Consider the following 15350-nt stretch of genomic DNA (forward strand, 5'->3'; position numbering starts at 1 on the left):
GACGGTAGATTTTTTTTTTGGAGCAGGAATTTTCTAGGTAGGTATGATTCGGCTGACTTCAATTGGGTAGAGTTTTATTTTTGGTAGGGTCGCTTATGGCTGAGTCGTATACCTGCCATTAATTTAAAAAATTTTAACTTATTAATTAATAATAAAATTAATAAAGGGTTGAGTTAACAAAGAAAATCAAGTGGTATAAAAATTAATGAGTAATATTCAATTTATAATGTATTGACAAAACTATATCGATAATATAGAATGTATAGTTAACAACAAAAATATCTACATAGTTGATTGTTGTAAGTATAAATTTTTGTATTATCTTGAATCAATAATTTGACAATACATAATTTAGAAGTATCAAATTTATAAGCGTTTTGATGTTGGGGAGGATTGTATCTTGAAAAAAAGCACAAAGAGTGCCAATAATACAAGTGGAGGTGGACTTACTCCTTCTTATCAACGAAAACAATAACACAGATAAATAAATTATTTAAAATAAATATAATACTGATAATTTTTTTTACATGGGTCATAGTGTACGAGAGCGTGAGATGATCAAGGTGAAAGAGGAGTTTGAGTCAAAATTAAGTAAGGAAGCCAACAATGATCACAACTTGTTGAGCAACATGGTCGACGCTAGGGCCTGTTATAAACCCAGCGAGAGAGTAAGGAAATGCGATAATTATTTATATTTTTTTATTATCACTTTTGATACTGAACACAGGATGAGACACAGCCTTGCCTGCTTTGATTTTGCTTTTTATATTTTATTTAGTAGTATAGATTTTCATTTTAGAACCAGCACTATTTTATAATAATTTTTATTTCATTTATTAGATTATTATTTGATATTTATCTGTGAGATTCAAATGTCAAATAAGACCTCTTCTATTTTATTTATTATTATTATTATTATTATTATTATTATTATTATTAATTTTTTTTTAATGTCAGAGGACATTTAATTGACGAAAATTTATGAGGACTCTTTGGCTTTATTGACATGTCCAAATAATTTTTCTGAGTTTCATTTCCGTTATTGTATTTTAAAATGTACTTATATTGCATTTAATTTTTTTTTTTTTTTCATGTAAATTATAAGTAGTACATTCAAAAAAATAATTTCTGGAAATTGCAATATATAAAAAACAAGTTAAGAGTAAACTAATTAGTATAAATTAGGTAATGGACCGTAATTAGTTGGGCGGACAGCGTGTCCATTGGTAATAATTGCAATGATGTTCATACATCTAGACGATATAACAAGTATCACGATACACTATATAATATACTCTTCATTCTTATCATTATAATAACAACAATAATTATAATTATTTATTATTTATATCTGTTTGAAATCACATTGAATCTAATGATGATTAATTTAGATATAATAAATCGTTATATTACTTTTATTAAAGCTCGTGATTTTATTTTTATTGTATTAATTACGGAAAAATAACTTTTTTTGTCCTCTAACGATTTAATTTTTACAAATAAAGTCAAAAGTAAGTTATTAAAAATTTAATTATATAAATCCATGAATGATTAACTCAGAATGATACTTTTTATATAATTGAAATATTTTTCTTTATTTATCAAATAGTTCAAAGAAGTTGTAATATTTCATTAAACATTACCGAGTTGATAATATAATTTATAATATTAATAATAATAAATAATGAGTCCATAATATAATAAGAATTAATGATAGTTTAATTAAATTTTAATAAATATAAACACACACCTGTGCAATACGATCCTTGTTGACTGTAGAATTGACCTCGCTAAAAATACCTCCCCCACTTTAATTGTCACCTTTCTCCACCTTGTTAGAAGATTTTCCCGGCGTAATTTTCCTGGGCTCGAGGTCCATTTTATACCGAGCTAATCAACCAACAGCTATTAAACTCTCTAGTGTGATCGATCATCATGCATATTTAATATAATTAATACCACAACTATGTTTACTCATCTTTATGACTTAACTTCTATAAAAAAATCCAGTAAACAATAAATTTACTGTTGAAAAAATTTCAAATTTTTTAAATATTAATTTATTTAATATTCTAATAGTTCCTAGTTAAGTATTTAACTAAAACAATAATAGCAATAAAGCGAAAGCTTACATACGCTTTCAATTTTCTTATTTTCTTTGAAAATATGTAATATCTAATAAATCAGAGACACACGTTTCCCATCGGTTAATTCCATTTCGTGGTCTTTTTATTTATTATTTACTTAATTTTTTCTCTGTATTTCTATTTTTTTTTCTATATAGTTTTCTCTTTCTCTTCATCATTCTTCTAAACAAGTTTATAAAGTAAACTCTGTAATGACATTTTCTCTAAGTGAAATCGATGCGACTGCTATTTATTTTTACTTATTTATTTATTGATTTAAAATGAAAAATCTCTTTAATAAATTTATTACCATAAGTAATATATAAACAATTCCATTATATATATTATCTATAATTCTCTAATTAATTGATAATTTTTATCGCAAGCATTGACGATTAATAATTTTTTTTTTTTTTCAATAAATTATTAAAAAAAAAATAATTTAATTTAATTTTCAAATTTAAATAAATAAAAATAACAATCAATGTCTATTAGAAATAAAAATGTAATAATTAATTATCCGGAAATGTAATAAAAGCTTTTCTACTTTTCAATGTTTACATTATATACGTGTTGTATATATCGCGGCTGAAGACTCAATTATACACTCACGCGTATTATATTATTGATATTAATGTACATATATAAAAATATCATATAGAGTTTATTATTTAGCTAGTAGTGTATATATGCTGGTGGTAGTGTAGCTAATGTGTAAAGTGCAAAGCAACACAAGCAATTGCAAGTATATGATAGTACATAGTATAAGTAGTAGAGTATGTACGATATCACACGAAGAAGGGAGCCTACAACGGCCGCCTTTCCGTTCCCTGGTAATGTTCAGTAACCGTCGACCGTTTGTTTGGTGTACATCTTCACCGGAAGAATAATTAACAAGCTTTAATTGAAGTGCGTTTTAATTCGCATTCCATCATTAATTTACAATTCATTAAGTTTCTCATTTGTATTCATTCAATCATTTTATTTATTTATTATCATTGTCATTATTATTCATAAATTATTATTATTATTTTATATATTTTTATTATTTTGTAGTTAGTATTATTATTATTTTATTATTTTTTTTTTTTTTACTTAATTTCAGTAAAAAGAGATTGAGTGTCTACTTTTAGAGAACCATAAAAATTTTACGGCTCGCCAAAAAAATTTGTCTGCTGTATACTAGTAGTCCTGTTCTTCTGTACTTCCACCTTGTATAAATTTTATTTTTGCATGGACATTGAGCTTAAGTATTGGAAAGCCCACTGTATGAATTTTCAATCACACATGAACGTTGGGCACTTTGAGATTTGTTAAATTTTCGGCAATATGACTAATGATAAGCAGGTGAGAATTTATGTTTTATTTTTATCGTTTTTATTTTAAATCATTTTTTTCACTGTAGATAATAGCTATATTGGTAATGTAAATTAATACTTGTTAAAATTAAAAGTAAGAAAACAACACTTGGTACTTTAATTGATAAATTTTTCATAAAGAAAAGAAATTAATTTTCAAAGCTTTATAAAAGAAAAAAAAAATAGGTTGAGGTCTTGTCTTTGTTTATTCGCAATCAATAAAACTATGTAACTATGATGCAGAAACATTCTAGTATTAAAATTTCCACAATGAAAAAAGAAAAAAAAAGCATCTTGAAAGTAAAGAAAACAGAAATTATAGCGTGACTTGAAATTTTTCTGATTCAATAAATTCACTTGCTAAGGATTCGCTTGGTGAAATTCGATAATCAGAATGTTGATGCATTCGTGTGACAACGAAAAAATTATGAAAAAAAATATAAGATTAGCGTATGTTTATAACAAGACAATATTCAAAGTAATTATTTTTACCTTTTTTTTTTTCATTGCAGTCATGGTTCCGCGGAGTACGGAGCAGTAAATTCCGACATGTGTACGGCCTACCGGCGAAGCGGGATAAATGCTATGATAATATAAAAATCACAAAAAATGCTCATGATTCACAATTTTGTGCAGTTAATCCAAAATTCCTAGCTGTTGTCACCGAAGTAGCAGGTGGTGGTGCATTTCTTGTAATTCCTCTTGATAATGTAAGTATTATTAGTAACAAAAAAAAAAAATATTAATGCTATTTTTAAGCCTCGAATCCTTGTAAAAATATACAAAAGTTTTCGTATTAAGCGGAAGTTCCGAAACGCTCTTTTGCGTTCGAAAATAAATTCTAGTTTTAAGTGAGATGAGAATGCGAGTAAAAGAGATGAAATGATATATAACGCGTTAGCTGTTTAAACTCGGGCATCGAATTATATTTGTTGCTAATACATATGAATCATTTATATACGTTCATGACCTTGCATATAACGCATATACACATGTATTAGATTATAGCAGTTTAAATACGTGTGGAAAAGTGTTAATGACTAAGAGTTGAGCTGAGTAGAAGAAGAAAAGATGCGATGTACTGTATTTGCCTAGCCACTAACTCTCGTACTTTCACTGGCTATTTCGCGATGTTAATCGGCTCTCGTAAATTTACTGCCATCATTACAATGTATTTGATCTCTTTCTCTCTTTCTCTCTGTTTCTCTCACAACTCTATTTACAATTTTAATCTACTTTCATTAAGAGACATGATCATACCGTGAAGAGGATGGGTGTAACAAACATGATTATCAATTCACGTGAACGAACCAAAATTCTCTCTTAATTAATAGTTAACATTTATATTTTTAAATTTAAATTTCTATCTTATAATCAATGATTAATTACAGACGGGACGGTTGGATTTTAATGCAAATAGAGTAACAGGACATACGGGTCCTGTTTTGGATATAAAGTGGAATCCATTTAATGATAATGTCATCGCATCATGTTCCGATGATTGTACAGTAAGATATTTCTTTTTAACTATTTTTAATTATTTATTTATTTTATCATTGCTGTATTTTGTCGCATGAAAACACGTTAACTTTTTTTCATCGTTTTATTTTTTTTTTTAGGTCAAGCTTTGGCATATACCTGACGGTGGTCTCTCGAGGAATCTCAATGAGTGGTTAGTTGAACTACAGGGTCATAAGCGTCGTGTGGCCTACATCGAGTGGCATCCAGTCGCTGAAAATATTCTATTCAGCGCTGGTTTCGATCACCTCGTCATTGTATGGGATATCAATCGCGGTGAAGCGATAAATATTATCGATCGTCATCCAGATGTTATCTATAGTATGTCCTTGAACAGGGATGGTAGTTTATTAGCTACTACCTGTAAGGATAAAAAACTGCGAGTTTTTGAGCCACGTTCGGGCATTGTTATTTCAGTATGTAAATTTATTAATTCAAATTTAAATCATTAATAATTATTTTTACCTATGATATTAATTATTATTTTATATATATTTATATTTTTTTAGGAAGGACTATGTCATGCAGGAACAAAAGCAAGTAAGGTCGTATTTCTCGGTAGTTCTGGACGTCTTTTGACAACAGGATTTAGTAGACACTCTGATCGTCAGTATGCTGTTTGGAGTCAGCATGATTTGTCAAGTCCGCTTACATGTGAAACGATAGATTCATCAAGTGGAATCGTATTCCCATTTTGTGATAACGACACTAACATGGTTTATCTTGCTGGCAAGGTAAAAAAAAAATGATGAAATAATAGACAAGAAAAAAATCGTGTGATATTATTATGCTTTATTGTATAAAAAATAAAAAAATAAACATTTTTTCTTTGTTTACTTTAGGGAGACGGTAATATAAGATACTATGAAGTTGTTAATGAAGCCCCTTGGTTGCATTACCTAAGTCAATTTATATCGGGTAATCCTCAGCGAGGGCTGGGCTTTATGCCAAAACGAGGTATTAACACATCCACGTGTGAAGTATTCAGGTTTTTTAAGTTACACGCAACTCGTGGTATGTGTGAGCCGATTTCAATGATAGTACCGAGAAAAGTATGTATTATAAGATCGTTAAATAGTTTATACATTATTAGCTACTATGTTATCTAATCTTTTTTTAATCTATTATATCAGAGTGATCAGTTTCAAGAAGACTTGTATCCCGATACGGTGGGAACGACTCCTAGTTTGTCAGCAAAAGATTGGATCAGCGGAATGAACAGTCCACCTATTTTGATATCATTAAAAACTGGTGGTGGCATTACAACTCATAAACCACGTGTTTATAAACCGCCTCAATTGTTACCAGCGACAGATACTAATACAAAAAAAAAATTTGCATTTTTATCTACGGAAACAATACCTGATTACAGGTCAATTGATCTTGATATATCAGAGAAAAGCCAGAAAACATCAAGTAATCAGAGCACGAAAATTCACCAGCTGCAACAAAGATTTGGTCATGTGACCATTCAGGTGAGAAATTTTATTTTAAATACACTCACTTTGTTGTTTTGTTTTCTGTGTTATATAGCTGTTTGTCTGTTGAACTGTAACATATTTGGCTTGTCTTTACGATCGTAACTGAGCTTTTCTCTAATGTATATAACTATTATGAAAAAAATAATTTATTTTTAAAATAGTTCAATGAACGTGCTTACAAACTCTTCATTTCTTTATTCTCACATAAATTATTATATTTTTTAATCTCAAGCTCAAGTTACTATCGCTAAAGTTTATTGTATTTGAATTTAAATTAAATATATAAACAAATTTGTATATGTATGTAAATTTAAATTCAATAGGTGATTAAAAAAATGAATTACTTAAAAAGAGTTCCTCAGCCTTTCTGAGAATTTGAGTTTCTTTATTTAAGAGTTTATTTATTTATCGGCATTGTATATTACTAACACTTTGCATGATTCACCAACTAGACACCGAGATGTAGCAACCAATTCTATGAGCTCGTTAGCAAGTTTGGAGCCTATACGAATTGTTATAAGGTAGATATACTGTCAAAGATTATTTTCTTAACAGTTATTGTCATCCCAGAATTAAAGTTCATTGTTTTCACTATTAGTTATTACTGTTTATCATCATCATTGTTGTCATCGTTCGACTTTAAAACATCGCACGAGCATCATTGTGATTAAAAAATTTATTACTAATAATCAGAGCATGGTGAAAATGAAGAATTGCATTCATTAGTTATAAATTTTATCAATTATAATGCTTTGAATCACTATCTGATTACTTATTATAGCATGTATATATTTACTAATTATAGATGAATGAGATAAAAGTTCATTTTAAATAATAATATTAATATTTCAATATATATATAATTATATATACGACCGTGAATATATATCTTTTCGATCAGTTATGATATTGTTAATAAAATATTTTCTTGCTTACCTGACCCACTTCACAATTTTTTTATTGATATATTTGGTTAATCATTTAAATTAAAAACTTTTTTTAAGATCACTAATGTACAATTACATCAAATAGTTTAGTTTTAAATTGTTAAAATAATTATTTTTAACTCGTATCATAATATTATGGTGAAATTTATTTATAACACTATGTTAACACGTATAAAAAATGTTTCTATGCTCTCAATTTTTCAAAGATTTGAAGATTTAAACACTGGGTTTATGAAATATCATCAATAAAAGAATTGTGAAATGGATCAAATGCACCAAAAAATATTTTATTAATAATATTATTATTATTTATCTATTACAAATTTAATACAATATAAATAATGAATTTTTTCCTACAGAATAATTCATCGGACAATAAAAATTTGGAGTCTGTTGATGTGCCGAATAATGAAGCTGAACTTCGATTAGCTTATGTACGACAAATGGATGAATTACGATTGGTAAAACGGCAATTAGCCAACAGTCAATTGCGTGTCAAAGAACTTGAGGAGCAGCTAAGAAAATTGCAGAATCACTGAACCAATTTATTTTCATATATATTTATAATTATATATAACTATTTATATAACGATCTATTGTTCAGAGACACAAAATTTATGTTCAGTCGCCGCAGAGTGGAGAAAATAATATTAATTTATCAAATGCTTGAAGCTACAATCAATTATAATAAGATTTATATTTTAAGAATTTCAGTACAAAGCTCACGATCTAAAGATTGGAATAATACTGATAGAGTAAATATAAAGTCAATTTTTCTTTAGTTTTTTTTTTTTTGTTTAAAAAAAAAAAAGAAAGTATTTCTTTGCGGTAAATTTATTTGATATACATTTTTTTAGAGTAATAATCCAGTCCTTGTAAGGTAATATACTCTGTGATTCATTCCTCAATTTTTTTGTTTGTTCCCATGTATTATTGTAGTTTTTTTTGTTTAAAAATCAATTGTAATTAACTATTGATGAATTTATATCATTTGTTTATTCGTGCATATCATTGAGTGAGATGCTGAATACCATGATAAACTTATTTTTTTATTTATATTTTTATAGAATTAATTTTTGTTTGTTTTTTTGTCCATTTATAAGTATTATAATTAATAATTATTATTTAATTATTCGAATGGTGAGTGTATATTTTTTATTAGACAATTGTTTTGTTTAGATTAATTAAATATGAAATTATAATTTAATTTTTGTTTAAAAATGATCAAAATCATCGACTTTATAAAAAAAAAATAATCATGATAATAATTGATTGAGAATTAGAATTAAAAAAAAGTATTTACGATTATTAAACGAAGAAAAAAATTTTTTTACTGCTAATTAAAATTTTATATAATATTTCAATATTTATACGTATTTTTTCATACCTCAACGTAGTCCAATTAGTTATTTAAGGAATTTAACCTTACGGCCCAATTAATTTTTGGTGATAGTGAATCCTGAGAAGTTATGAGTAATTATTATCATATTGCACAAAATGGTTTTGTATTTAATTAGTATTAATATTATCTGAACATTAAATATTTATGTTTAGAAAAAAAAACTAAATTAATTACGCTGTCATATTTAATACACATCTATAGCGTGCCTTGATAATAACTAAACATTAAAACTGCCGCCTTTTTTCTTGAATAAAATTTATCATTATCTACTATATAATATAATAATCATTGATTGTCATTAATTTTATTGAAAGAAATGACACTTTCAATAAAAATATATATATTTGTAGCTGCTATTACAAATGATTTTTAAAAATTTTTGAAAACACAGCGCACATAATTGCCAATTAAAACGTGTTATTAATGCTATGATATATATGTTTGCTTTGTTTTTGTTTACAATACTATATTAAAATATTAAAAGAAGATGAAGTGCAATAATCGATAGAAAAAAATATCATTCCGTAATCTAGTGTTCAATGTTTTCAGACTAAAATTTTTAAACTATAGACGTGATATAAAGTATTCGCACGTTAAATAAAAACGGATTAAAATTATAAATTATATAAATAAACAGTATATTTGTAAAACAGATGCCTTAAGGATAAAGTAGTTTACGAAATGCCAAAGAAAATACTAGTAAAACGTATAGATTATTTTAAATATTTTAAAATAATCGACGACATTAATACAATAATAAAATTTTTTAAATTTTTAACTGAGAGTAAAGCACACTCAATGCCACACGTTTGACGTGTCCAATAACTTTATATATTTACTCATACGAATTATGTATTATACAAATTACTGTCAAGCATTTTATAATTTGTAGCTTACTTGAATAAAGTGATGAATTTTTTCGAGGTAATTATCGTTAAAGAATTTAATATTATTAATCATTAACCTTTGACCATTATTAGTATGAAATTTTTTTTTTCGAACATCAAATAGACAAAGATCATTGTTTATTAATCACATTTCACGTATTTTAATTTAAGTGGTTTTTGACTACTTCAGATAGTGAATAATTAAAACGAACTGTGTACATAAATGATAAAAAAAACTAATGAATAATTTTATCAGTCGAAAGATATCTGTGATAAAATGTTAATATTTTTACGCGATCCAAAGGAAAAAACACATGCAACATTGATAGTTTACAAAATAAAATTTTTAAAAATTATCCTGAAAATAAAAGTATATTTATAATGAGTACTTTTATACAATATTTAATGTTTATTTATAAAAATGATATACAATTATCAAAAATTTACTATTTTGTAGATAATTTATTAAAATTAACCCGAGTATTGGACGGAATATTTTTAAGGTACATTTTAAAATTATTACCTTAATTAATTAGGGCATTCAGATCTAATTTTTTTGTCGTAACAATAATAATTAATAAGTTTTGTTCATTATTAAAAGTCTGTCAATAGACATATTATTAATATTAAATAGACATACTCTCTAATAATCAGAAAGATATGTTAAAAATATTTACTAAGTTTGTAAAATTTGTTTTTAAAAAACATTTTTACATAAAAAAAATGTATACTCGTATAGTTTAAAACTATTCGTTAATCAATTAATTAATAATAATAATTAAATTAATTATTAGACTAAGACTATGTTTACTCTTGGACGGAGTGGTTACAAAATATCGTGTTTGTAATATTAAAAGGTATTTAAAACGACGGATTTTTTTTTTGAGTTACACTCATTTTCATCTTCGAAAAAGATAAATTATTCCTAAAGTTAAAGCAGCAATTGTTATTATATTTGGTAAGTTCGTTGTTGCTGGATTACATCCATCAGTAGAGCATGTGTACACACAGGTGCGATAAGTTAATGTGTCGCCGGGTTGAGCCAGATCAAAGTTGCAGGTATTTCCGTAATCAACTGACGAACACATACGTTTTGTTCCAACACCACCTATTATTTATACATTTAAATATTATTTAATAAATAAAGATATATAATAATTATTTTATTATTAAATAAATATATTAAAAATGAGCAAGTGAACAATTAGTAAAAGAAATTTAAACATATATAAGCTAGAAAAAAAAATTATTCAAGCGAGAGAAAAAATTTAAACATTAAATTTTTTTTCAATAAAAAAATAAATAAATGAAATTGTTATTAAAGTCATCGTATTTATTAAAATTTACTTGATATCTTTTGTATCATTTAAGATTTTACTCAATGATAAGTAATCAATAGGTGAAAAATTTTGAAATCATTCAAAGCAATAAAAATTTAATAGTTTTTATCTTACGAAAAATTTACCAACTAAACTTTCAAATCCTTTATAATTCAAGTTCAACATTTGAATCGTAATAACCGCGTCAAGACTATAAAAATAATACATTTGAATTTGAAATTTAATGTTACGAAATCACTGACTCGGTAGTTATAAAATAAAGTAAAAAATTACGTATACAAAAAATTATTCAAATATTTAGACAAACAAGGTCAAATAATTATAATAAAGTTAATGACTTTAATAAATTGATTGTGAATTATTATTTTTTTTTTTTTTTTCAATATGACTATGATATTCAATGAAATGTTTATGCGTGTTAATTAATTAATGTATTTAAATAAAAAAAAAAAAAAAAAAACTAAGCGTCAATTAATGAATTAAGAACCTCCATATCGCCCAACGGTTGTGAGACAATGCTGGGCATTATCAACATAATCACAGCTTTTAGGTACCATTGCCTCCACCGTTAAAGCATGATCACCGCATTTCCAGTCTTCTTCCGTCGAACACTGATAGCACTTGATTCCCAGTACTTAGTTAATTAAATTTAAAAAATTAATTACATTATGTTAGTATAAAGCTTAATGGACAATGGGTATTGTCAATGATTAATTGAATTTATGATTAGATTTGAAATTATCAGTGTGTGGTGTAAGAAAAAAAACGTTTAAGTTCAAGGGAAAATAGGTATTACGAAAATAACTTTGACTTTTTATGATAAATAGAAAGATGATTTGATGAAATGATGAAAAATAATGTAATGATTCATTGACGTTATTAAGCAATTTGAGAAAAATAGAGCACCAGTTAATTTTTCATTTTAATTAACTTCTTTTTAAAGCCCCTTTTGTTATTGTTATGTTTATTTTTTTAACTATTTGCTACTAATTGATTTTATTTTCATATTTTTACCCTCAAATCTTCCAACATGTTTTACACAATATTTAGCTCCATAAACATCACTACATGGGGTTGCTTGTAAATCAGTATCACTTGATAAAAACTCGCTACATTGAAAAGGACGTGAACTATTTGTACTATTACATTGGTAACATGAAATTCCATTAGCTAACAAAAACAAAATAAAATAAATAAATAGATACATATAATAATAAATTGTAGTAAAACAAAATTTTTTTAAATATTATTTCTGAGTAAATACACAAAATAAATATAATAGTAAAATCGAACAACCAAAAATTTTCTTTATTATTTTTAACTAAACAAATTCTATAATAAAAAAAATCTGAACAAAATGCACGAAGAATTTTTAAAAAGTTTTAATGTTATTGTGTTTTAAAATAATTTGTTTATAAAAATGTGAAAATTATCGATTGTTTGCTGCTTTCACTATCACAAATAATATATATACAAACCACAAAATTTAAAACAATTTTGAAATAAATATTTCGCTATTAAATAACTTAATCACTCATTTATAATGATTTAATTGTCATTACTATATAATGATTTATTAATCATTTACTTTTTTCGCTAATTAATAAAAAAGTTAATGTATATCGACCGCACCCAAATGACGCTTCGGTATTAAGTTCTTAATGAATTTTAATCTTAAACTATCTAATCAAACAATGGCTTACCTGGTATAATGAAAACAACAAGTAGGCCAATAAAAGTCATGGACCATTGGATAACGCCCCTGGTACCCATTTTCTCAATGAAATTTATCTTCCTTGTGACAAAGTCTTTTGACAGTCAGTAGTATTAGTAGGGTCGTAGAATTAACATGCGGGTAAACCTGACTCAGGTATACAAAAAGAGTTGCTGCATGCCAGGTAAATGTAGATATAGAACTCGCGGGAAATATTATAATACTATATAGTGATACGACGTTTACTTTACCATCAGTATCCTATTATATTATATATATATTATCAGTCTAGTCTATCTGAGTCCATCTCTGGCACATACCAGTGCGGCCAGATCGTGGGTAAAACGACCCCCCACTTTCTGCCGCGCGGGCGACACATACAACTTGGGAAGACCTGTTGGTGTGTCGGGTGCGGCGGAAGAAGCCGAAAGGAGCCGAGCTCGGAGGAGAATTTACTCTCCCCACTAAGCACAGAGGAGTCACACACACAGCTGTGACTCTCTGTACATGAAAAATTCTGAGAATCCGATCTCAGCCGAAGCACACAGCGGGAAAAATAATAATAATAGTAATAATATAAAATATAAAAATATAATAATAATATAAAATAATATAAAATAAATTCGAATTTTTTTTTTTAAATAAATTTTTGTTTAAAAAAAAAATTTTTTTTTTTTTTTTTCAGGATTAAATTATTATAAAACAATAAATTATAAATATTATGATTCTTGCTAGTAAATATTACTAGCGAGAATGGCGATTGATAATTATTACACCGGTAATTCTCAAACGCAGCTTTTATAATAGTTCTTATAAACTACGGGTAATCGTGGAAACAGTCAAGTGGAGTGAGCGACTACTTTGGAAGCATAAGCTCCGTCGTCGAGTCCTCGCTGATACAAATTTTTTTTTTCTTTCAAATTTTTAACTTTTTTTTTTTTAATGTTTAAATAAGAGTTCATGTATCAGTACCAGACCATTCCATGCATTTATATATCTATATTTGTGAACATAGATATACGCAAGTATAGATAGATACAAATGCATGAAGTGGTCCGGTACTAATACATTTAAACTCTTTTTGCGGCTAAACTATTGAAGAAACGAAAGTGCACCAAGAGACCTTTTTTATAGAGATTTTTATGCTTTAAAAAAATAGTCTCTTATCATTTTTTCGTATCTTCAATAAATAAGCCAAAATTTTGAAAAAAAAGCCATTTTTAGGTTTTTTTTCAGTTTTAAGCTCTCTTTGCGGCTAGGAGATACGAAAGATTACTTATGACACAGCTTTCCACATTACCCCGGAGGTACTGTGTCCTGGCATGCGTTTCCACTTTTTTTATATGGCGGGATCCTCTTGTAGGCCTAAACCATGGTTTAATTATAGCTAAAGGCTTTATATTTACTTTACTAATAGAAAGTAGAGCTGATGGCTCTCAAAATTCATCAAGTATTTTCTATTTTCACCCTCATAAACGTAAGTTGAAGTTTTACAGCGTTGATCCATATGTGTATGTATACACTCTTCAATTGGATTCTTTATCTCTACCATATTTGCTTGATTATGCAGTTCATCATTTGAAAGTTCATTTTTTATTTTCATTGTATTTTTTACTTTACGTTTCCTTGTCATTAGTACTGTTTAAAATTTACCCCTTTCAAAATTGATCAAGATAAATAAATATATTTCTATTCTTTCTATCTGAAGTGAGCGGGGCTATCAATAAGTATTGTTATCAATAAGTAAGACAGAAGTCGTAACATTCATCATACCTTCTGTCTTTGTCACTCTTACGGTATCGCTGATGACAGTCTCGGTCAGCGCCGGCCGATTGACAGCGCTGCGACAATCGATTGTTATTGTCTCTGTCTTACTTATTGAGTCATTGGGGACTGCGCGGCTAAACTTTTTTTGTCAAGCAGTTATATTTAATGCAATACCAAAATTATTTTTATGATAATTTTTAGTTGTTAGATGCATTCTAATTCAAATGCTCTTATAATCTTCACAAAAGCAATTTTTAATGATGACGAAGTTTCTTAAAGTCAATCGCGTCTCTTTAAACTTTAAATGCCCGAAGGAGTTACACGCGCGCGTTTTTCGCGCCTCGGATCTCGGTTATAAACAAATGTGCCCGAAGGAGTTACACGCGCGCGTTTTTCGCGCCTCGGATCTCGGTTATAAACAAATGATGCTTTAGTGTAATGGGCTAATAATTTATTTAATATCACGTAGAAGTTAGTCTTCCGCTCTTCTACCTCATAATATATTTAATATAGAGCCTTAAGTTTTACTTCTTTTTAGTTTATACTTGTTAATATTAGAGCCTTCAGCTCTACTTTTTATTAGTAAAGTAAATATAAAGCCTTCAGCTATAATTGAACCATGGTTTAGGCCTACAAGGGGATCCCGCCATGTAAAAAAAGTGGAAACGCATGCCAGGACACAGTACCTCCGGGGTGATGTGGAAAGCTGTGTCATAAGTAATCTTTCGTATCTCCTAGCCTCGAAGAGAGCTTAAAACTGAAAAAAAACCTAAAAATGGCTTTTTTTTCAAAATTTTGGCTTATTTATTG

The 15350-nt window shown here is 27.3% G+C and overlaps 2 protein-coding genes across 5 annotated transcripts; one reads left to right on the top strand and one right to left on the bottom strand.

The window, feature by feature from the left end:
• The first annotated feature begins 365 nt into the window (after positions 1-365).
• Positions 366-9760, top strand: LOC103576398 (coronin-2B). Of its 4 annotated transcripts, XM_014443621.2 has the most exons (11): positions 366-440; positions 539-668; positions 3232-3473; positions 3997-4194; positions 4876-4992; positions 5104-5418; positions 5512-5736; positions 5845-6054; positions 6136-6477; positions 6936-7004; positions 7790-9760. In XM_014443621.2, exons 3-11 carry the CDS (start codon positions 3456-3458, stop codon positions 7967-7969), a joined length of 1674 nt encoding a protein of 557 aa, XP_014299107.1. In that variant the 5' UTR covers positions 366-440; positions 539-668; positions 3232-3455; the 3' UTR covers positions 7970-9760. The 4 variants fall into 4 exon arrangements, with proteins under 4 accessions (XP_014299107.1, XP_014299106.1, XP_008554818.1 ...); XM_014443620.2 differs by having other exon boundaries at positions 380-668; XM_008556596.3 differs by lacking the exons at positions 366-440; positions 539-668 and adding an exon at positions 2834-3035.
• Positions 9761-10192: 432 nt separating this feature from the next.
• On the bottom strand, positions 10193-13116 carry LOC103576399 (uncharacterized). Its single transcript, XM_008556598.3, has 4 exons — positions 12763-13116; positions 12074-12229; positions 11547-11693; positions 10193-10827 (listed from the first exon to the last, which is right to left on the bottom strand). Exons 1-4 carry the CDS (start codon positions 12830-12832, stop codon positions 10619-10621), a joined length of 582 nt encoding a protein of 193 aa, XP_008554820.1. The 5' UTR covers positions 12833-13116; the 3' UTR covers positions 10193-10618.
• Positions 13117-15350: the final 2234 nt, after the last annotated feature.

This window comes from Microplitis demolitor, chromosome 8, assembly GCF_026212275.2.
Source record: "Microplitis demolitor isolate Queensland-Clemson2020A chromosome 8, iyMicDemo2.1a, whole genome shotgun sequence".
Lineage (NCBI taxonomy): Eukaryota > Metazoa > Arthropoda > Insecta > Hymenoptera > Braconidae > Microplitis > Microplitis demolitor.

What these genes read in the sequence shown, in the direction of transcription:
- LOC103576398 (XM_014443621.2), top strand. An exon ending in TTGGTCATGTGACCATTCAG is followed by an intron (nt 6,478 to 6,935) that starts GTGAGAAATTTT and finishes TTCACCAACTAG; the next exon opens with ACACCGAGATGTAGCAACCA. An exon ending in CCTATACGAATTGTTATAAG is followed by an intron (nt 7,005 to 7,789) that starts GTAGATATACTG and finishes TTTTTCCTACAG; the next exon opens with AATAATTCATCGGACAATAA.
- LOC103576399 (XM_008556598.3), bottom strand. Translation starts at nt 12,832, where the DNA reads ATGGGTACCAGGGGCGTTATCCAATGGTCCATGACTTTTATTGGCCTA. An exon ending in TGTTGTTTTCATTATACCAG is followed by an intron (nt 12,230 to 12,762) that starts GTAAGCCATTGT and finishes TGTTTTTGTTAG; the next exon opens with CTAATGGAATTTCATGTTAC. An exon ending in AACCGTTGGGCGATATGGAG is followed by an intron (nt 10,828 to 11,546) that starts GTTCTTAATTCA and finishes TATAAATAATAG; the next exon opens with GTGGTGTTGGAACAAAACGT.